The 24,080-nt window shown below is 38.6% G+C and overlaps 1 protein-coding gene across 2 annotated transcripts in view; it reads left to right on the forward strand.

Annotated features, from left to right (window-relative positions):
• MATN2 (matrilin 2) overlaps nt 1–24,009 on the forward strand; it is a 70,105-nt gene extending 46,096 nt beyond the window's left edge. The window contains exons 8-27 of one of the 2 annotated variants that reach the window (XM_061373198.1): nt 1,049–1,171; nt 3,254–3,376; nt 5,316–5,438; nt 5,613–5,735; nt 6,077–6,199; nt 6,293–6,415; nt 6,630–6,752; nt 9,124–9,246; nt 9,341–9,463; nt 9,569–9,691; nt 9,864–9,986; nt 10,178–10,300; nt 10,441–10,563; nt 10,727–10,849; nt 13,018–13,431; nt 15,643–15,795; nt 19,760–19,831; nt 20,384–20,494; nt 20,740–20,829; nt 23,239–24,009. In XM_061373198.1, coding sequence (XP_061229182.1) covers nt 1,049–1,171; nt 3,254–3,376; nt 5,316–5,438; nt 5,613–5,735; nt 6,077–6,199; nt 6,293–6,415; nt 6,630–6,752; nt 9,124–9,246; nt 9,341–9,463; nt 9,569–9,691; nt 9,864–9,986; nt 10,178–10,300; nt 10,441–10,563; nt 10,727–10,849; nt 13,018–13,431; nt 15,643–15,795; nt 19,760–19,831; nt 20,384–20,494; nt 20,740–20,829; nt 23,239–23,291 — 2,615 coding nt within the window. In that variant the 3' untranslated portion in view covers nt 23,292–24,009. The remainder of the gene's footprint in view (nt 1–1,048; nt 1,172–3,253; nt 3,377–5,315; nt 5,439–5,612; nt 5,736–6,076; nt 6,200–6,292; nt 6,416–6,629; nt 6,753–9,123; nt 9,247–9,340; nt 9,464–9,568; nt 9,692–9,863; nt 9,987–10,177; nt 10,301–10,440; nt 10,564–10,726; nt 10,850–13,017; nt 13,432–15,642; nt 15,796–19,759; nt 19,832–20,383; nt 20,495–20,739; nt 20,830–23,238) is intronic. The other variant, XM_061373199.1, reaches the window with a different exon arrangement.
• The last annotated feature ends 71 nt before the right edge of the window (nt 24,010–24,080 follow it).

Below are 24,080 nucleotides of genomic sequence, written 5' to 3' on the forward strand. Positions count from 1 at the left end.
TAAGTCATATTACATTAAGTACAGATTTATATTTTTTTTTTTATGTAAGCAAAAGCTTCAGACGTGCCTGTTCACATCTGTAAATGATTTGCAAATAGAGACATATGAGGCTGCGTTTGTGTCTGAGGGACCTCCACTACTTTTGATCAAGTTCAGCTAAAGTGATTTTGGACTGTATAACTAAAAATAGCCATTAACAAGTCAGCAATAAAATATTATGAGGAAGTTCAGTATAAAGTCTTTTTCCTAATATATGCTTTTTCTGTACTTACAGAGTCAGCAGATTACACAGTACATCTGCAAGTGCACGTATCTCACACTACTGCTTTGCTGTCCCTTCTGTGAGACAACATAGTTCTTAATTCCAGTTCACCTCTCTCTCTGTCTTCCCTTACCCTATCACACAACCAGTTGCATATAAGAAAAAAAAAAAAAAAAGAAGTCCCATTTTATCTTGGAATAGGAATAGGAAAATCAAAGAAAAGGAACATATTGAGACACTCTCACACTAATCATTTGTATCTGTCCCCCACTAAGCTTTAACTGCTTGAACCTGTTGTCAGATTAAAGCTTTAAATTGATGATTTCTCATCCTGTTAAAGAAGAATTTACTGTTTATGAAATAATCTAAAAGCCATAATTCCTATTTCAAGAGTTACTAATATTCATACTTTCCCTCTGAGAAAATGTTATGGTCAACAAAAGAGAGTCTTGCTTTGTAAAGCAAGCAAGCATGATTCTGCGGATAAGAACAGGCACAACTTCAAGGTTCTCCCTTCACTTCCCATTAAATTCCTTTTGTGACTTTTGGAAAGGGAGATCTGCACTTCATCAGGTTCATTATCTGCCAAGTGGGCTGGTTGTGTTCATTTCACTTAGGTGCTGTAATTAACTCAGGTTACTCAAATAGGTGGGCATACTGCATAAATAAAAAGCTGTACTGATATTTCTCCTTTGGTCTGCAAAGGCACTGTGTACTAACTAGTGTCATAGTGCTTGTATCTAAGGCTCCAGTGTGATTTCTTCAATTATTAATACAAATCAATAGGAGTGGACCACTGTGCTGAAAGCAGTCATGGCTGCGAGCAACTGTGCCTGAATACTGATAGCTCCTATGTCTGTCAGTGCTCTGAAGGATTTGTCATCAATGAGGACCTAAAAACCTGCACACGTAAGTGTTGTGAGAACTTCCTTGATTTCAGCTCACCTGGTAAAGGTTTCTGGTTTTGTACACGGAAGAGAACGCACCTTCAATTTGTTCTTACAGTCCGTGTTTTGAGATATTTCAATAATTGTTTGAAAGTAGAAACAGACAAAATGGACTTAGGAGAGGGTACTTGTCAAGATAACTGTAAATCCTTACATAGAAAAGTTTTGGAAGATCTGTTTATCCCCACGCGTCGAGGAAAGTTTTTCAGTCACATGGCAAATGTGTCTGACTGACAGGTCATCTTGACAGCAGCATCCCCAAGCACTGCATCAGCTTACCTGGGGCAGGAGAAGAAGCCTGAGTCCCACACTGAGCCTGGAACCTTTAATGAGTGACCAGAAGTTGTCCTGACAGCTCTCCACCCTTTAAAAATCTAATGATCATTGTGAATCATTGCAGTTTCACAAATAGCTGAATTGCCTCCTTCATTGGAAAAATAATATATAGAAAGTGCCAAGAAAACAGGAATGGGAATACATTTTGTCTGATGACTTTTCCTGGACCTCTTTGATGAGATGGTTTGGCCATTTTTTCTACAGATTTTAGAGGTATGGTATTTTTCAAGCTTATTGAGTGCTGGAGCAGCTCCAGAGTTTGCTCTTTTTCTTACACTCAAGCAACACAGTTTTAATAGAAGCCAGACTGCAAGTGCTCAGTCACAAAAATGATCTATTGAGAAGTGAGGCAAATCAGCAAAGGCAGTTTCTTTGTCTTTAACCTTGTCTTTGCCTCCATACTAGCCTTTTTAGCCTATCCAATACCTTGGCAGACTTTACTTCTGCCTGCCACTGCAGTTCCAGAGAGAGGGACAGATGGTAATGCAAAAGGAAAACTACTGTATCTGTAACAACAGGGCCTACTAGAAGCAATTTATCTAGATGTTTAACTGAAAGAACCACTGGAAATTTAGAAATAGACGAACTACAGAGTTTTATCAACTTGCAAATGGAAAATCCCATTGCCTGTATGTTAAAAAGAGATGGGTTTTTCACTCTTATTTTCCTCCAGGCAGTAGTTGGAGACCTATCAGCAGCACTAGAACAGTGCTGTGGCTTCTGGAATCCTTCTGTACAACGAAACAGCCATTTTGAATAGCTCCTCTCTTGCCAGCACACCCCTCTCCTCATGAATATTTGAGAAAGAGATTTGTCCTATTCCTGAGCTCCAGATGAGCTGTTGAAACCTCATGGCCATTTTTAGGCTATCTTTAAGAGAGTTTGGGCACATGGGGATTTCCTAAATGAACAGTTGAATGGAAGGGATTAGCATTTAACATATCCCACTCCTAATAAGAAAACATCTGGGAATTACTGTTCTAGTGTCATACACAGGCACAAGTGGGAACACCTGGATGGTAAATGGATTTCTACTCTGACAGCTAATTACAAAAAAGAGTGAGACTCTGTGTGTTGCCAATGGACAGTAGCAAATGCTGCCTGCAGGATCCCAGGGGTCCTGTGTCTTTGTATTACAGAGAAGAAATTTGAGATGAAAAATAGACTGTATTTGACAGTACTTGTCACTTGCAATTCTTTGCAATAGCTTGACTAGTCTAAGCCAAAGCTCACTGAGGTCCCTGAGGTTTTCTGCTTGCTGCCACAGCAGCTGGGTCATGTGCATAAGTGAGTTCTGGGGACTGCCATCTTCACAGTTGGACACTTAGAGATTGTCTTTAAAGAAGAATGTTCACAAGATTATTTGTCACTGTCCTATAGAAAATCATTGCTAAAGTGTTCTGCTTTGTCCTTTTTTTTTTAATTCCATTTTTAAGTACTGAGATGTGGATTCTGTTGAGCCATGTTACACATAGGAAAATATGATTTCTTAACTGTGATTAAAGTAGCCAATGGGAAGTACACCACAAGACCCTCCTGCATTTTCTTGAAGCTGTATGTATGTTATCAAATAAGGAACTGGATTGTTAGCTAAGCAGTTCAATATGTTTGTATTTACTTGCTTATATGTCATTCAAATACTAGAGATGAAATAATAATTGATTCATTATTTGTTAGATTTATTTAGTAACTTGATTTGCTCCTACAGGAGTTGACTATTGTGCTCTGAATGATCATGGCTGTGAACATTTGTGTGTAAATGGCGACAGATCTTACACTTGTCAGTGTTTTGAAGGATACAGGCTTCGTAACGATGGAAAAACATGTAAACGTAAGTTATTATTCTCAGAGTTAGATTTTTATTACACATATAGAAGAAATCTTCAAGGTAAGATTTAATTGCCTAAATGTTGCTGTCCATGCTCAAGAATTCTAAAAGTTCATAGTTTCTCCCTTGGTGTCATATTTAGAATCATGGAATAGTTTGGGTTGGAAAGGACCTTAAGATCATCAAGTTCCAACCCCCCTGCCATGGGCAGGGACACCTCACACTAAACCATATCACCCAAGGCCTCGTCCAGCCTGGCCTTGAACACTGTCAGGGATGGAGCATTCACAACCTCCCTGGGCAACCTATTCCAGTGCCTCACCACCCAGAAATAAAGTTTTGCCAGTAGTATGTCAGTATCTGGAATATGCTAAGGTGTCTAAAGTGGTACTGGATAGATACTTTTAGGGACTTGACTCATACCCTAAATGTCCATACCATTTAAAATGTAGCCCAAAACTATTCTATTCATACTTACATCCTGATATTAGACAGCTGTAATTTTCTTCTCAGGACAAGGCAAAAATCTATGATGTTTCTAAAGTCTTACACAGCATGAAGCTTGCAGCATTATTAATAGAAAGTTCATTTTATCCAGCATGGTATAAGGATGATTGCAAAAGAGATGTCATAATTATATCACATATTTGACTACATTATGCAGTTATGATGAGTGGCAGATATCAAGAAAAAATTCATTGCAAATTTCCCTCAATTTCTATAGCTTTGATCACTAAGTTATCAAAGAAGAATCATGGATAAATCTCTGAAAACCACACAGATGTCAAGTATTTTGTAACTGTAATCCCAATAATATCCACAGATCTTATCAACATCTGCTGTTAAAAACATCTACAGGGAAAAAAAAAGGTCATCCAGATATCATCATGATAAATGAAAAGCTCCTTAGTCACAGTTTGTGTATAATAACAACACCATACTGCAGAGACTAATTCTGCTTGACTCAGAAAGTACTGACACTCTAAAAGCAAGTGAAATGTTCTGTCCATGCAGAAATCCAAAGGGATCTAGATAGACAGAAGCAGTGTGTTATGGTTAATGGGATGAATGGGAACAGGCTTTCTAGAGAGGTGATTGATGCCTCAATCCTGTCAGAGGTTAAGAGGCATTTGGGCAATGCCCTTAGTGACATGCTTTAACTTTTGGTCAACACTGAATGAGTCAGGCACTTGGACTGAGGATCATTTTACATCCCTTCCAAGTGTAACTAAACTGTTCTGTTTTATTCTGTCCTTGCAGGAAAATAAAGGGTGTGGGGAAGAAAGTGAAAGCAAGATTTTAGTTTACCTAATGTTAATTAATAGATGTTATGTTATTTTATTTTGAAATATGAATTGTATCTGAATTCTGTATCAGAACTGAACATCTGCTTGCCCAATCGTAGCTGACAACTTCCCAGAATTTTACAATAGATAGGATCATATAATTTGACTTTCTCACTACCCTTGAATACTACATACACTGAAATTTTGTAATCCTGCTTTACAGAAAAATGGTAAACACCTTCTGAACTTAAGCACAGAGAAAACAAGCGTAACTATTTCAGGTTTGAGCAGGTTCATTACTGAAGATAAAAAGATGGTGATAGAAAGATCTGTTTCTCACCAGAAATTTGAAATGTTGATGTGGGATTTAGGTGCCTTTGGAAATCCCTGTGGGTCATGTTGGGGACATGTGAAATTCTACAAACTCTAGAACTGGAACAGTGCACTTTTCCTTAATGGTAAGGTTGTAAAATTAGAGGACAAAGATGTACCTTCTTGTTACAACAACAAAAAAAGACATCAGGTGCTATAAATTATTTGCAGGATCGAGTCCAGTATATTAGCAAAGACAAGAACATTCAGTAGCTGGGAACTGTAGGATTTAGACCATCTTGCCCTTAACTAACACGATTTTTAATATTTTAAATTATGCCCAGGTAAAAATGTCTGCAGATCAGTCAACCATGGCTGTGAGCATATTTGTGTCAGTACTGACAATTCCTACATCTGCAAGTGTCGTGAGGGATTCGTATTGAGAGAAGACGGCAGAACGTGCAGGAGTGAGTGACCAGTATTTACTGAACATTTTTGCATGTGCATCTGGCAAGTAAAGAACTGTGGGAGTTCCTTTTCCACTTTTTACTGGGAAAGTAAGAACACCACTTTCTTTTGATTTCTGCATCTTTTTTAACATGTTTTCATTCAAGACATGTGTTTATGTCAATTATTCCCAGGACGAGACATCTGCAAATCAGTCAGCCATGGCTGTGAGCATATTTGTGTTAATGAAGATGACTCGTATATTTGCAAGTGTCATGAGGGTTTTCTGCTGAGAGAAGATGGGAAAACATGCAGAAGTAAGTACTCTGATAATTATTCATAGAGTTTTATCTACAGTATGGAGATTTGTGGAAGTGTTCTAACAAATGCAACAGCAGTTGGCTGTTACAATATAGGAGTAGTATTGGTATACCTCCCAGGAGCTTGTGAGAGACTCTGTGGACAAAAATAGTATATTTTAATAGCCAAAATGATGAGGGGACAAAAAAGACTCAAATACCAAGAGTAGTGTTTGCTGCCTAAAATTTTGCCCATTTCTTCCAGTGGTATCAGTAGACCTAATAAAAGCTATTACTTCTCCCTGCATGATACATTGGCTGTAGATGTGCTTTAACCAAGTATCATCAACTGTTCTCAGATAAAGACATTTGCAGTTCAGTTGACCATGGCTGTGAACATGTTTGTGTTAATGCTGATGAGTCATACATCTGCCAGTGTTATGAGGGATTTGCACTAAGGGAAGATGGAAAAACATGTAGAAGTAAGTATCCTTATCTTTAATAGAATATTTCCTTTTTCATCTTTGTATTCATAGACATGTTATAAATGCTGGTAACCTTGTATTTTTTTCCAGATAGAGATGTTTGCAATTCCGTTGACCATGGCTGTGAGCATGTTTGTGTGAATACTGATAGTTCATACATTTGCCAGTGCTATGAAGGTTTTATACTGAGAGAAGATAAGAAAACATGTAGACGTAAGATATTTTATGATACTCTATTTTTTGCACTCAAAGGTCTACTCAAGAAACATATTGTGTTAGAGGTAGGTCTTCTTATAGGGGATTTTGCCTGACAAAAAAAGGAGGGTAATGTCTTTATTTACTAGGAGCTTATTACTTTTAATCTTTAAAGTATTGGAAATTTTCTCATTCATCAAACTGTAGTAAATAAAATCTAAATTATTCCTAGATAAGGACATCTGCAAATCAGTCAGTCATGGCTGTGAACACCTTTGTGTGAATAATGAAGATTCATACACTTGCCAGTGCCATGATGGATTTGTACTGAGGCAAGATGGGAAAACATGCCGAAGTAAGTATCTTATGAATAAAAAAAGAAATTTTGTTTTCCTGTTATTAGGACATTATTCACTGATTCATAATAGTCAGAATGGAATATTGTTTTCTGTAGATCATAAGACTTCTGTGAATTAACAACTGAACTAAAGACATATTTCAGAAAATTATCAAATTTTAATGCTTGAATGTAGCTTTTAAAATATTAACTCTATTTCTAGATTGAGTATATTGAGTTTCAATCTTGAGCATAGGTTCTTGCTGCATTTTACATTGATGGGTTGAAGTTGTAATTCCCACTGTGTTGCTCTGTGTTCCAGCAGATCATCACTTAACCTGTTCCTTAACCTCTTAACATATTCTTTTGTAAAGAATAAGCAGATGAAACTCCTTCAGGCTCTTTACATGTTTTCTAATATTTTTATAAGTCTCTTCTGGCTCCCCTAAAATGTCTGCTATTTATCAGCATCCTTGAAGGGACACCAGAGTGGTACAGTTTTCTAGAAGGAGACACAGCAGGGTCCAAGGTAGAGGAATTATAACCCACCTAATTGTTATTTGAATCTTTTTTTATCTTTTATGGGTTTTTTAATCTATCTTTTTTAATTAATCCTTTATTTTATCTTTTTTTTTTTTTTATCTATTCTACTGCTAAAGATAGCAGTAGGTTTGTGACTGACTAAAATATTCTGCTTCCTTGGAGTTCTAGGAGCTACTGAAAAATAACGCTAAGCATCCAAGGTGTTTTTCAGCCAGCTCTTCTACAACTCTTCACTGCAAGTTATCTGGTTTAGAAATGTGCGTGTTCAGTAGGTGCTCTGTGACCTACTTCTCAGCTAAGGAAACCCTTCACTCCAACAATATCATCAGTGGCTTATTAAACATAAATTCAGAACTGAATGCACTGTATATTTTTAGGATCTGTAAAGAATGGCAATTCTACCATTTCTATAAAATAACAAAACATTATTAAAATGCTTTTTGTTCCTAATTATCTTTAAATATCTTACTTATACTATCCTTATTTAGTTGGCCATGCACACCCTTGACCACTATCTTATTATTTCAGTATTTTCCAATTCCTGATATTGTCATGTTCAGTAAATGCTTTGAGCGTGCCTTTCTTTCAATCATTATTCAAATCTTACAGCTGATTTCAGTTTCCAAATGAGGTTGCTTTTCTAACTACTTTGGCATTCTTTTTAGATTATAGGATTAAATTTTTGAAGGGTATCTAGTAAAATAACCTTAATTAGTGCAATCATTCACTTCTTTTATTTATTTTTTTTATTATTATTCCCCACATGCCAAAATACTGAGGCTCAAACTTGCCTTCGGTTATGTAAAATTCATCCTTTTGAAGTATAGCCATGTCTGGTGCTGGTTTATATTTGATACTGTTTATAAACAACAAGTGGGTCTGAGTTGCTCACAGCTGTGTATAAGCAGATGCTAATTTTTATTTACATAATAATTTCTTTTCTGTGTGCTATAATGGGATCCAGTTTCGATTCCCATGTCTTAAATGTAATGCTTGTTGAGTTAGAAGATTGCCCTCTTTAGTGGTCTTCGGAATTTTTGTACTGGCATCATGAGACCTCCAGGTAACTTTGCTCAGATTGAAGTTCTTGTAATAATACTAATTTTTCTTCCCTACACATTAAGTATTTTGCAGAAGGTTCAGTCTGAACTTGGCTGTCTGTACTGTTCTACTTCATATGTAAAGGTAGTTCTCCATAAGCAATTGAGGGTATTTCTTTTAGTGTTGCAGTGAAAAAGAAATAATGAGTGCTGATAGATGGCTCTGTTTCCTTCTCTACTTTCTCCCTATCTATCTGTCCTTGAAGAGGTTTTAACCAACTGGTTTTAGCATTGCAGTCAAACAAATCCTCGCATCAATTTTCAGCAACACCAGTTGGGCTATTTATCCTCTTAAATGAGTAGTTCCTATTCTTCTGCAGTTTGTTTATGCAGACTCTTGGCACTGATGTAAGGATGTTAAATAATTATTTTGCTTTGTGTCTGTGCTGTTTTGCTTAATTTTATTTTTACAAGCATGAATTTGTGCTGAATGACTATGCTAAATTATTCCTTCCTTTCACTCTCACTGCTCTTAATGTAGTCTTCCTCCTTAGTGTAGTCAGATTGATCCTAAAATGACTTATCGACAGTGGGAGGCTATCCAAACCGTGCAATTCTTTCTGCTCAGATGGTAAAGAACTCATGCTCCGTGTAAGCTAAGCTGTCTATCATTTGACTAGCTCAAGATTTGCTTTCAGTTTGCAAACTTCCATCTTTCTTTTCTCATGGGATTACCCCCACAGTCTTGTATTTATAAAAAAAGTTTAACTAGCAAACCACATTAAATATTATCTAATTATTACCAGGCAAGGATATTTGCAAATCAGTCAACCATGGCTGTGAACATATTTGTGCTAATGCTGGTGAATCATTTGTTTGTAAGTGTCAGGAGGGATTCCTGCTAAGAGAAGATGGAAAAACATGCAAAAGTAAGTAGTGTGATATTTATCAGCATACTTTGTATCTGCAGCTCATGTTTGTGTAGAAATGCATTAACCAGCAAGAGCTATCATCTGTTTTCAGATAAAGATGTTTGCAGATCGGTCAACCATGGCTGCGAACATCTTTGTGTTAATACTGATGAGTCATATATCTGCAAATGCCATGATGGGTTCCTACTGAGAGAAGATGGGAAAACCTGCAGAGGTAAGTAGCATGAGAACTTAATTTGATGAATTTCATGAATGTGATGAGCACATAGAATCGAGGCCTCTGCTGATGCATGCTGACTACCAGCTCTTCCATTTGCAGACAAGGATGTTTGCAATTCAGTCAGCCATGGCTGTGAACAACTTTGTGTGAATACCGAAGATTCCTACATCTGCAAATGTCATGAAAAATTCATACTGAGGGAAGATGGAAAGACATGTAGATGTGAGTAGCCTGAGCTATAAAAGTGTATTTTTATTTGAGGCTTTTAAGTCTTGTGGCTGTCAGTGTTTGCACACATGTATGTTGGTGAATTCCAACTGTTTGAGCAGGCTAGTAAGAGATACTACCTTTCCCTAACAAGCTTCACCTCACAAACTCCATCCACTCTCCTCAGATCAAGATGTTTGCAACTCAGTTGACCATGGCTGTGAACATATTTGTGTTAATACTAATGATTCCTATATCTGCAAGTGCCATGAGGACTTCATACTGAGGGAAGATGGGAAAACTTGTAGGAGTAAGTTGTTTAATCTTTGTTTTGTACTTCCTAATCTGCTAATGAAACACACTGTGCAATTTGTATCTTTAACATAGAATCAACTTCTTTGAAGGGAGCTCCTTCATAGAAGATTATTGCAATAATGCTTACATTCTGTGAAAGTTATTGACATAGACAACAGTGCTAAATATTATTTTCATTATTCCAAGGTAAAAATATCTGCAAAGCAGTCAACCATGGTTGTGAACATGTCTGTGTTCCAACTGGCGATTCATACACGTGTCAGTGTCACAAGGGCTTTATATTGAGGCAAGACAGGAAAACATGCAGGAGTGAGTAGCTGAAACCTTTATGGAAATAATGTTTTTCAGTCATAAAAGAAATTAACAGACTTAGTTGCACTCAAAGCTTTTTCATGCCAGTTTGCATTTCAGAAATGGTTTAATAAGGAAATTCTCTTAACAATTCTCAGATAAAGACCTGTGTAAATCCATTGACCATGGCTGTGAACATGTGTGCGTTAATAATAACAATTCATACAGCTGTCAGTGCCATGAAGGTTTTGTCCTGCGACAAGATGGGAAAACATGTCGAAGTAAGTAACTCAATGTGTTTGTCAGCCACCCTTCTCTGGCATCACTACATAAACAAACAAAGATGCTGTACTACTTTGTCATACATTATTGCAGTATCATGTTTGGAGTCTTTGAATTTATAAATATGTTAAATAAAACACATATAAATATTTCAATTTACAGATAAAGATGTCTGCAAATCAGTTGCCCATGGTTGTGAACATATTTGTGTTAATAATGATGATTCATACATCTGCAAATGCCAGGAGGGATATATATTAAAAGAGGATCAGAAAACATGTAGAAGTAAGTACATCTTATTTAGAAAGCATTTGTTTCTTTGATTTCTAAACTACTCAAACTTACTTCAAAAATGCCTTACTTCAAACATGCCATGATATTTCAAAGCCCAAAACATATGTGAGTGTGATGGAAAATGTCTTGAATAATTAAATTGATGCTCTCGTAATCAAAAAACTATCAAATTGGAACAGTCGTTTTGGTAAAACATCAAGTATGATAATAATAGTTTTCAAACATGAAGAAAAAAAGCCGAAGTGAAATCTTATTATTCAAGGAATGTTCACTTTAATCAGATTCATACACCTTTATATACTCTATCTTAAATTATCTATAATAAATTATCTATAATATATTAATTATTACTTCTGTTTACTTATTTTCCGACATGACATGCTTAGAGTGTGACATACATTTATCTCAATGCCTCTTAATACTTGGAGGAAAAATTCTTCTACTGGAACACAATAAAAACATTTATACTCAAAAATGGATGCCTTAGCTGGGGACACTTACTACCAAAAGAATGGTAACATGTTCATGGCTGATCTCAGTCCTAAGTAAAACTATTCACCACGAACTGCTGCCCTATCTTCTGCAATGATACCGAGGTGGCTCTGACACTCATATTCATTGCACTTCTATCACTTTACTAAGCGTGACACATCTTTTCCTTAGATGACTGCAGAAAGGAATTCTTGGACAACAGTTTTAAAAGAGAGCCATTGTCCAAGATGAAAAGGACAAGCTTTAAAGCTGAAAATTCCTTATTCCTACACTGACTTGCTAACAGACGTCTTCAGTAATTTCTGCAGTCAAAGTAATTTTTACTGCACAATTCTCTCTTGTACAGTGCTTACAGTATTCTTACTATACAAACATCAGAGATGAGTGGAGGTCAAAGTTTCTTTGGTCCAGACTAAGATGCAAATGTTGCATTCCTTAGTGTGGCAAATTCTCCCTGGAAGTTACATTGGTCAAAACAGGAGCTCAGCATCTCTGTAGCACAAGCCTACTAGTCTATGCCTGCTGGAGGCAATCACTTTCCAAAATGCAGAACACCTGACAGAACGAGTCTGCAGCTTTAAAGACATTTTCCATTCCCTAAATTCCCTAACTTTGTCACAGATGCACACTGCCTACAAACTGCTTTGATTTTTGTGTGTGCACTTGCCAAAAAGTATGAGAACTCCAGCTTTGTCAGTCTCCTGACAAACTCCCAGCTTTAATGGGTAAACCAGAAAGGGTTCATTTCAGCAACACATAAGCCTTCTAGTAACAAGACTGTTAGAGAGTTACAAGCAAAAAGCTTATATAAACAATTCTGATCCATGTTTGGCAGCTAGGCACATTTCTAGAATTTACTCTCACCTGGTTTTTTAGTTGTTTTTCTGACACTAGAGGTTTAAGTTTGTGCTACAAAAACATGTGCATTGTCTGCCTTTTGTCCCAAGACTTGAACCTCATCCTAAGCTCTAGGGCAGCTGCCTAACCCTTCTCTTCTTGCTCAGTTTTCCCCAAGCTCTTTGGCTTTTGCCTCACTGTTCCCTGCTATTCTAAATATGATGCCTAGATTTTCACCTTATATACAAGTGTGGCTTCACTGGCTCATTTGCTTGTACCATCTTTACCTTTGTGCTACTTCTGCAACACAAATGCAGCTCAGTAATTCTCTTCCGTGTCTTTCAGTGCTGGTCATCTACACAAATGTAAAGTTAGAGTACTTTACGGTATACAGTATACATATAGTATATATATATATACACACTAAACTGCATACAGTACTTTACAGTATACATAATTCCAGGCCTGTATCTGGAAGAAAATGATGGCAACTCTGTCTCTATATCCTAGCTATATACTTCAGTTATACAGTTCTCTCCACGTAAGTCATTTTTAATTTGCTGATTATTGCTGTGTCTAGTTGTAGTATTCTGCAAAGCAGTATGTCTCGGTAAGTATTCATTGTCATGGTATTTTTGTTAAACTGTTGGTCATGGGTGCACTCTTAGTTTTCAATAAAGACTATACACAACATCTCTAGACACACTGGCAAAGATGGATGAGCCAGGAACAAGATACTCTAGATGATCTCTGAGTTTATGTATCTGGATCCCTTTTTCAGCTTTGTGGAGATATGTCATCATCTGAACACTCTGCTGCTTATTTCACAGGATGCACTGAAGGCCCATTGGACCTGATGTTTGTGATTGATGGATCAAAAAGTCTCGGAGAGGATAATTTTGAAATAGTAAAACAATTTGTCTTGGGAGTCCTGGATACACTTGAGATTTCACCCAAAGCTGCTCGAGTTGGTTTGCTTCAGTATTCCAGTGAAGTTCGCACAGAGTTTACATTAAGGCAGTTCAGCTCAGCCAAAGACATGAAGAAAGCTGTGTCACAAATGAAATATATGGGTCGAGGTTCCATGACAGGACTGGCTCTGAAGCACATGTTTGAGAGAAGCTTCACAGAAACGGAAGGAGCAAGACCATTTTCAGCACATGTCCCTCGAATCTCCATTGTGTTTACGGATGGACGAGCCCAAGATGAAGTCTCTGAGTGGGCTGCTAGAGCAAAACAAAATGGTAAGGGCAGATGGTTTTGATTCATTCTAAAAGACAAACAATGTTAGAAATAAGATGTAGTAATATTATGGATGTGGTCCAGCATGTGCTAATACAGAGAGTGTTTGCCGTAGCAGGCTGGCTAATACGGTGACCACTGTAGCAGAACACTGGATCTTTAGTGTTCACAAGAGCCTTTGCTACAAGGCACATATGTCATCCCTAGTGTGGGACCCGTGATGAGTGTCTCATCACTGAAGTTACATGCCATACACAGTTGGTGCTACTACCCACCTGGTATGCCATGCAGTGTTCCGAACATATCCATATATGGTGGAGTCAACTCAAAATGTTCAGAACTTTTCAAGAAAAAAAAAGAATCCCTTTTTCCTTTGCAAACCATTTTCTATTTTATGAGAAACTTCTTTAAGAACACGGGCTGATGGCCCACAGCACACAGAGAATAGCCAGACTTTAGAAGACGCTGCACATCTTTTTTTCTGTTCTTGTTTTATTGACTTTATGTATCCATCTTAACTTGATACGATTAATATAGCATTGGTAAGGACTAATACGTCTCTGTAAGGAGAAAAGGGAAAAATGTTGAAGGATATGAGAGGAGCAGGTACTAACAACGGTGTCATTACAATGAAATACAAAGTGTTTTTTTAAATATTAAAACCAAACCCAAGGATTTCTACACTAACTTGTGACAGCTGGGGAAAGTACATTGAGGATTTACAGGACTGAAAAAAAGAAACACAGGCCAACTTTGCTTATGCAAGCCCTGAATGAAACATCAGCTCCAGACAGCTTACACTCATATTTGTAATATTTGGTACAAGCCAAATGTGTCCCCTGTGTAATTGCAGTGTAGGCAATGTAGTAATGCTGAATATGAAATTGGCCTTGAATGCTTTATCACTGGTATCTCCAAGACTTTAAAAAGCAACAAACCTCAGCATGACTGGCCCATTCATTAAACTGAATCAGCTTCTGGCAAATGTTTTACTTTCCTGGCTAAAGTGAAGGGTAGGCAGATTCATGACAAAAAGTAAGATGCTTATGTTAAATGTTAAACAATTGGGAAATACACTGAAGCTAACAGTTGTATTATGAGTAGCAGAATCACTACTAGCTGGGGACACTTTCTAAGCCAGAACTGATACAAAAAATGTTGTATCAGATCACATGTTCATGAGAATAAAAAAATAACTGCTGAAAAAAGTGTTACTAAAGATCACGTTTTGTATTCACTGCTTCTTTAAAATCTGTCCAGTGAGAAGGCTGTGAACCGCTTCGTTCCTTCCCTGCTTTCAAAATGAGGAAAACTACAAATCCACGTTTTCTTTCTCCCTAGCACCTCTGCTTGTCCCAGGCATCCCCATTGTGAGGCTTTTTCTCTCCTAACTCCCCAAACCATTTCTTTTACCCTGTTCCTCCTCTTGTAGGTCTGGGTGCGTTTCAACTGCCTCCCAGCCCCCTAGTGACTTTTAGAGTCCAAGAATATTGTTTCAATGTGTTCTGGGGATTTCAGTGAAGACTAAGTATTTGCATTTTTCTAAAATAAAAATTTACTGCAATCTTGCAGGATTCTGCCCCATTTGCTAACATAGAGCAGGTTTTCCCATCAATCCAGTAATTAGCTTTATTGCACACACCCTACACAGACACACACAAACCAAGAACTTGCAGTGCAACTGTGAGAGCAATTTGTGTGATTAGAATCACAGAATAGTTAGGGTTGGAAGGGACCTTAAGATCATCAAGTTCCAACCCCTCTGCCATGTGCAGGGACACCTCACGCTAAACCGTATCACCCAAGGCTCCATCCAGCATGGCCTTGAACACCGCCAGGGGTGGAACATTCACACTCTCCTTGGGCAACCCATTCCAGTGCCTCATCACCCGTACAGTTAAGAACGTCCAACTTTTGGATGTTTTGCATCCTCCCGGGTTCATTTACTATCAGTAGTGGCCAAGCAACAGTCATGTCTTTTACTTAAAAACTGTTAAAATTCCATCAGAGCACTGAGTTTCTATACACCTCAATAACTAAAGCATATTAAACATGTTCAAAACCAATGTTGAAGTAAGTTACACAGTATATTCACTTACACTCTCCCTTTTTCTCTAAAACAACTAATGCCTGTATTTTCCTTTCCTTTCATGGAGAAACAAAGGTTTAGAACTGCTGATGTAACAATTTTGTGCTATTTCTTTTGAATCTAGGTATAATTATCTATGCCGTTGGAATAGGACAAGCAGTTGAGGAAGAATTGCTGGAAATTGCTTCTGAGCCACCATACAAACATCTCTTCTATGCTGAGGATTTCACAGCTATGGAGGACATCAGCGAAGAGCTAAGAGCCCAAATCTGTGAAGGTAACAGTATTCCACTTTAGTTGAGATAGAAGAGGAAGGGATGCTTATAGAGCTTTTGGTGGCCTAAAAGGACAACAAGTATCATAGTACAGGTCATAAATCATCGGTGTCAGCATTGCAAGGACTAAGTCACGGTAACTTTTCTGCCCTTTAATATGTGAGGAATAATCTATCACCAGGTAAAGGTATATAATAATTGTCTTTATTTTCATAAAGTTTACATAAAATGCACACTTCTGTACCCAGAAAAATCAATTGCTCCTTCCCCTTTCTTTTTCTACAGTTAAGTCAGCCATGCACTGAACCCCACCCTGCCAAAGAAACATTATCTACTCCATTAGGAATGTGGGAGAATAATCAGGAATTCGTAATGTCTTAATGAGAATGAAAAAATTACTCTTAAGACCAGTGGCAAAAACCTAAACCACAGCAAAACAATCAGGAGCTGTTGTTCATATTTATACAAGACTAAAAATAGCTCATTGAACATGCATTCACAGGCACAAAGAATGGATCTGTGCTGCATAAACTTCAAGTTTTGCTCCATAAACATGGAAGGTTTGTTCCAGAAAGCACCCTTCCTCACTCTGGCACGAACAGCCTCTATATAAACATATGCAGCTGAAGTTTTGCAAGGGGAAGGGGGAATGTCAGCTGGAATGAAAGCTGTTCAGCCAGAGAGAGGACAGCATGTGTCTCCCACTCACACATTCCCAGCACTTGTACATTCAAACTGGTACCTGAAGCAAAAATTCAGAAGTGTCACTGTGAATAATAGTAGTCCTAGCATCAGAATTGTGCTAAATGATTTCATTTGCACTAGCTCATATTTGGTTGTTTTTCTTGGAATTAAATGCAAACAGGTTTTATTTTCTTCTTTAATGCTGCTGTTGTAAAACTGCCTGGCAAGCAGCAGTGCACTTCTTCGTACAGATGTCAAGGAAAATTCTGGAAGAAAAAAAAAATAATCCAAAAATGTTTCTTAGCTTGTGTATACCTTGTTTCAACCCTAAGACATCCTAGTTCAATTTGCTGCAATATGAAATACTGTGGCAACATGAAACCAAGCCTGTTCTATTAACTTTCTTATTAGGCAGGTAATCTGCTGATGACAGCTTGTCATAAAGCCTGTGGAGACACCAAAGCTATACTGGTTGCCAGACAATAATTCTCCCTCATTAGCAACCCCCAGAGCTCGGTGATGGAAATGCATCCTCCAGGTACCCACAGTGGTTTTCAGCAGCCAGGCTTTCTTTTTTCAGCTACATTACTTGCCGTATGAAAAATAAGTAAATCCTGCCCCTCTGTGGCAGTTTCTAGACTACACCGCTAAGAACTGGGCAGAGCTGGAGCCTGTTTCTGTCCGCGTCTTTCACCACCAGGCAATCCCTCACACCTGTGAACTGAGGACTGACCCAGCCTTGTTTTTCTGGACACTCCAGAACTAGCTATCACTGCTCACAACTCGCTCCAGCTGAAATTCTGCCTCCCAAGGCTGTTACACAAGTTGAAAGTTCTTTTTCCCTCTCTGTTCTGGTTTAGTTTTCACTCCTTTGCAACAGCAGTAATTTAATTTTCAGTGCAGCCTTGGTCCTTAGCTGAGGACATCTGAGGCTCCAGCCCGTGAGCCTCTGAACATCATGGCCTCCAATGACAAAGCCTCTCATCCCCAGTCCCAGCTGTGGATGGGCTGCATGTTTCCATGTAAAGCAGAAGCTCTCCAACTCTCTTTTGGGGTAAGGCTTTTTCTTCTGCAAGAAAGCATCAGCCTTGTAGATGGCTGCTGATTACTATTAGTTATTCTTGATGACTTGTAATAAAAACAAAAAAGTGGTTTTCTCTTTTGCCTCTTAAGAGGAATTCAGCTGGAAAGTTCCCATTCATTGCCTCGCTTAATGTTAATTTCTCATCTGTGTGGAAGCACTAACAAGGCTACAGCAATGTCATACATAATACACGCATCATGATTGCCTCTTCACCCCTGTTCTGAGCATGTGCGTTACGGAAGCCTTTAATTACATGGTCACATACTATTTTTGTCAAAAGACCCCAGCACTGCTCAGATGACAGTACTCAGCAGCCTGCTGGTTAACATTCTGTTCTCCTTCCAAACTGAGATCGTTATCAGTGCTGCAAATAGCCACTGCTTTTGAAGACATGCTTTTTTGAAGGCACTTTCTCAGAGGCTTTTTTAACAAAATACTCAGGTTTTGTTACAAAACCAAACACTAAAACCAAACACCCAACTTTAGCGTTGTTCCCCAACAAATTTGACTATTTATGTTCACTGCCCTGACTTCACCAAGGGACTTGGTTAGGGTTAGCAGCCTCTGTCACTACTTCTCTGACTTTACAGAGGTGACAAGATCAGACATCTTAGGGCCCCAAGCCTGAAGAGTTGTTTCTGAAATGCCTGGTTCCCAAACTGAAGACCTTCTGCTATACTTTCATACTTGACAGGAAAGCAAACTGGTAGATACACTGGCATTACATATGAATCCTAATTACTTGTCTGTACCAGCCCAATACCCAAAGCTTAAGCTTTTCAGGTGTGTTCCTCTGTCCTTCCTAGACAGCTTCCTCATCCACCTACAGCTCTTAAATGAGCTCTAGCGCAAGTCATTACCCAGGGTCACATACTCATGGTTCCTTACCCATTTCTTCCCTCCTACACTGGAAGCCTCACCATCCTTGTTCCTAGCTGATTATTCTGCTGGACTCCTCACCCAATGTATCTCATTCCTCACCCTGTGATCTCACCCTACACCCCTCTGCCCGGAACTTTCTCAAAAATCTGTATTGCTTCTATCAGCTGGTTACCCTGCAGACTTTTTGATGTGTTGTAGTTCTGCCCACTGTACTCTTTTAATTTTCTTAACAACTCTATTCACTCTCTCAAATGACTGTCATTTGAGCTCCACCCCAAGAGGGTCTCATCTTCCCAGTGCAGCTTAGGACAGCTGTGTATTGTTGCGCATCCGTCAAAATTCATTAGACCAACAGAGATTCCAATAGCTGTAACGAACCTGTGAGGCCTAGGAGCATCTTCCACCTCCCTAGTGTGTCTTCATAGTGGGCCAGAAGAGCTTGCACCATCACCTTTTACCCACACACATTCACTTTTAGTGTAGCAGCTTTGGGTATATTCACAAGGAAGGAGTCCCAGATGCTCCATTCATTCCCCTGGCATAGCTGATCAAGACTTGCAGTTGTTAACTGTATGCTCATCAGCTCACCTGAACCATTAAGCACTCCGCAGTTAACTAAAGGTGAAGCATGAGCTCATTCTGAAGGAACCAAAGCTGCCTCTACATTATCCTCTTCTGACAAGGGAGTAGTGCTCAGACAAACTCAAGGTGGTTACTCCTACATATAAAACAGGTTTCCATTTCTCTCTACACACCTTTCAAATAAGATTGCTACGTAGAGTCTGAAATAAATCCCTACATTTTAAAGGCTATGCTTCATGAATTAGAAGCTTTTTTATAATATAGTATATCAAATAAACTCTACTCCATCCTTCTCACCTAAGCACTCCCAACACCCTGATCAATGTTTCCCATTATAAAGGAGAAAACTGAAGGAGAGTAAGAAACTTCTTTCTCCAAGCAGTTTTTAATTCTTGTTCAGTTCACTCCAAGGAACTCAGGGGTGACAATTATTAAGATACAAAAATTTTCACTAAAGGACACAAAGTAGGTTGCTGTCATTTCAGATTGCTTTACTACTATTATCTTAAGCACTTCTGGTTTGGAAGAGTTCTTCTGATAGCCTGAGTTGAAGGGTGAATCCTGGAGTCTCCATGAACACTGGGCCTCTTCTGAACTGCAGAGATATGAGGCATTCTCCGTATGTTATGAGAGACAAAACAGCAAGTTATTGGTAGGAAACATCATTTCTAAGGAATGTATTTTCATTGCTCCTTTTGTGATCTCCTTTCCTTTGGCAATTTCTTGTCTACCAGCCTTGAAAGAGTCAGCTCACCAGCAGGATCCATCATCTGGGAGGCTTCATAAGACTGGTCCACAGCGTTCAGGTTGGCTGCTTTACCCCAGTATCCTGCTGTCTCCCCAGTCATTGCTAAGTTCCCTCTTCACACTGCCTTCTGTACAGAACCCTAACAATTCACCTGTGAGAGAACTGTTCATGCCATTTCCCTTCCTACCCCCCTCCAAGGCACCTTCCTTTCTGCAACTCAAATCTGCTTTCTGAAAAATACTGGGAGATTCACTGTAACAAATGCATGGCTGCATGCTTTTTACACAATCCAAATGTATTATTTCATGGAGAAACTTGTATTTCAACACACTGCTTGGTATTTTAAAGCATGCTCAGCTTTTAAATCACTTCTGTTTCTTACAGGAACCTTCACAACTTAAATCATGTACACAGTAAATACAGCCTAACAGCTCAGTTTCTTCACTTCTTTATATCCCTTCACCTCTAAATGAATGAGACTCACTGCAATCAGTGAGATTACTCACTAATTAAGAAGCTGGTGCATTTGAGTAGAAGAAAAATACTGTTTAATTAAGTGGGTTTGATTTTTAGACTTTTTTTTTGGGGGGGGGAGGGGGGGGGTCTGCAGGACCGGAATCAACCACAATAGCCATCACAGATGTCATTGCCTGTCCTGATCTTGCAATACACCACAAGTATCTTTTTGAAGACAGTCACACTCACTCAACGAGAACAACAGGTAATCAAGTTACTTTTGTTTAGTGTAATCCAGACTGCTCTTTAAATAGGTAGGCCCAAGTGCTGGTACTATTTCCCAGTATTTACAAGATCTGCCCCAGAGCATTCCTTTGGATGTTGACACGTTTTGAGAATGGGGAGCTGTATTAAACCTGCTCTGCATTTATAAATCCTTGTCATTTCCTCCCCCATCCCATTTGATTTATTCAGCATTTAGCCTATGCTTGACAGTTTCTGTTTTTTCAGCAAAAGCTTCAAAAGACCAGTGCAAATGTGAAAACCTTGTGACATTCCAGAACTATGCAACCAATGAAGTAAGAAAACTCACCCAGCGATATATCCTTTCAGAATAATTCCTACATATAAGACAAGGGGGTCAGGTTAAAAGAAATTATAACTGTAACACATTAAGTCTAAGCTGTCTCCATAGCTCAAATCCATCTACTGTAATGAAAAGCTAAAGTACTGAATAATGTTAATCTCCAAGAAGCAAGGCTTTCAAAACTTGAAATGTGCATCTCCACCATAGAAGAAATGAAGTATTAGTAAGGATCTTAAACTTTAAACCCTTGCAGTAAAGACCTTCAGGGACAGCAAATGAAATGACTGGTCAAATTCAAGGCTAACACTTTTTGCTTTCGGTTATTTCTTCAGATGGTATTGAAACAGCATTTACTGCCTACAAGAGTCAGAATACAGGGTATGTTTCTCTTCTGAAGTGCTTGGTGAACCACCAAATGCAGTGAGTCATTTAAAACAATACTCAAAGAGAAATTCAGAGGACTGAGGTCTGATTAATTTCACATAAACAAATGTGCAAATAAAAATTCACTAAGTGTAGATCAACAGCTTCCCTCCCTCTAAGTTTGTCTTTTCAAGGGAGCTGTCAGTACTGCAGCCTTTACACTACCTCTAAACACCCACCAGATGCCTCAGGACACAACAGCAGCAGATTAGCAAGACAACTTTCTGTCGTTTTACATCATGCAGCAAATTCCTGTATTTTCTTCATGAAAGCAACTTACAAATACACAGCAAGACGACATCTCATTTGCTATTTAGTTTTCTAACCACGTGCAAAGCCAATAAGCATTTATTTTCTGCATAGAAGAATGCAGCAATGACAACAGCTTGTAACTGTGTGATTCCTAGAAAGAACAGCTTAAGAACTAACAAACCTGCAGAGCTAACAGGCTGTCCAGTCAGACCAACAGAGCCCTCAGTGGTTGTGACAGTTGGCAAGATGCTAAATTCTGCCTACCAGTTCAGACTTCACCTCCAGTTGTTTTGTGTAGCTGCAGCAGGCAGCCTTACTCTGTCTCACCTTCCCAAGTGAATCCTTCAGCTTAAGGAATCATGTTCTGATCATGTGACTAATTTGAATTATTGCAAGCTAGAGTAGAATTGCTTCATAAAGGGAAAGAAAACCATCACATAAGTTTATTGTTAGGTGCTTCAAATGCTCATTAACATTTATACTTCCCTGACAGGTCTTCTCCAAAGTCTCCAAACGACTTCAGAAAAAAACCTCTAGGTCATTATCCACAGCTCCAACCTAAATGCTGAATGAAAAGAAAGGAGACCACCACTCTTTCCCCCTTAAGGAGAAGCCTTAGCCTCCTTACTGTCATCTCCTGCAGTTGGGCTATGAGGAACTCTGAGCTTACTTAGGATCAAAGAAAACAGACCTTAGCTACGTGGGCTTTTTTGCTTTACAATTTGAACAGGCAATCCTGTGATTTTTAGAGTCTGGAAAGAACTCAGGGTGATGGAGAAACTTCTGATGCCGAACCAGAGACCTAGGCATATTTATAGGAAGGAACAGTTCCAAGCACTTCTGCAGTACTAGACAACCAGTGCTTTGAACACAGGAAGAACTATGCAGTTGCCGCTCCATTACAAACCTCATTTCTCTGCCTTATCGGAAGAGCAGCTTACATACTGAGTAACATAGTAGTTGTTGATAACTGCAGGAGACTGCTGGCTAGTCCTCATCCCAGGGATCTGGGTGGGGAGGGAGGAGAAGACCTGGCTACAAAACTAGCTTGTTACAGAATATAAACTTAAGGGGACCAATCCAAACTGTTAATGATTTGCATCCAACTACATTTAACTTTTTCTATCAGTCAGATGAATGCAGTTTCTACTGCCTGAACTTTGTGTCTGTAAACACCGACATAGAAAGCAACTCAAATGATGCTAGCATGCATATGGCGGGGCCAGCCCTAGATCCTGTGGAACTTTTGCTCTACTCCACATCTATCTAGAAACCACTGGCCCTACCCTAGACCTCCTTAGGGCTGGAATATAAGATCATCAGCAGTCATTCTTTCTGCAGCCAGGGAGCTCTGTACAGTTTTAAAAATCTACTGTTAGCTTATATATAGTTTTCTATGTGACGAAAACACTTTCTAAACACCACTGACTAGGGTAAGCATTTAGGGTTCCCTTTAAAACAGAGGGAAATGGCCAGCTTTTTGAAATACCTGCCTTTTTGATAAGCTGCAGCCTGAACGCCATGTTAAGGTATGCTTGTTAATGAACAGGGCTTCACACAGCTTTCTCAGCTGATCAAAGCAGAACAATAAAATACAGGGAGTATATTCTATCGAAAACTACCGGGAGTCAAAGAAGGCAACAAAGAGGAGAAAGAACTGCAAGTTTACAGCCCACAGCAATAAGGGAGCTGACACCACTTTTCTATTAATGCATCCTGTCAGTAGTTTTTCCTTAACTTCTGTCTACTGGAAGAAATGACAAAGAGAATGGAAAACTTGGAAAACAGGCTAAAATACTGACCAACATTTGGAGGCTGTACTACCCTGTATATTTATACATGCAAACTCATCAAGAGCTATTTTCTTAAACTGGTCCTAAGAAAAATAACAAATCCTTATGTCTGAAGTTGAAAATATTTTGGATCCCTGCATCTATATATGTGTTCTGTCTTGCATTGATTGCAGATTAAAAAAAATTGAAAATTTTATATATATAAATGATTTAGTAACCAGCAAAAATTCTAACTAAGCAGAACTAAACTGAAGTAAGCTATGCAAAACAATAAAATGCTGTTATTTTTTGAAGTGAAACCTCTATGTTTCGAAGTACTTTTAGGGTATGATTTATTTGGCTTACTTTTCTCTATTTCTCTCCTCCACTCACTCTACTAGTATTTTAAGCATCCCTGTTTGTATGGATATATACAGTTTTATATATATAAACAGAGAAGTGGGACAGCATTCTCAGCAATTAGGTTTCACAGTCTTCAAACATCAGTCGACTACTGAAACCAGCTGTTAAGTAAAAATACAAATTCATGTTGAAACTGTGCTGAAAGTGGGAAGTCTGCTGGATTATCAAGGTATCATATGAGGTTTCAAGTACTTTTACCACATCCAGACCATGTAACTTCTCTCTGCTGTTCCTTGCTCAGCATTAACTTTCCTAAATGCAACTAGTATTTTACTAATGAAGACCTTTTCTGAGCAATACAACTAGCTGCAGGCCTGTTTGTGCTTAAGAAAAATGAAAACAGTAAACTGCTTCCAGCCATACTGGCCAACTGAAGTGCCTGAAGTTTCACTCCT

This window comes from Neopsephotus bourkii, unplaced genomic scaffold (genome assembly GCF_033783945.1).
Source record: "Neopsephotus bourkii isolate Nb327-2 ecotype Australia unplaced genomic scaffold, CSIRO-AGI_Nbou_v1 NB_1630, whole genome shotgun sequence".
NCBI classification, from domain to species: domain Eukaryota; kingdom Metazoa; phylum Chordata; class Aves; order Psittaciformes; family Psittacidae; genus Neopsephotus; species Neopsephotus bourkii.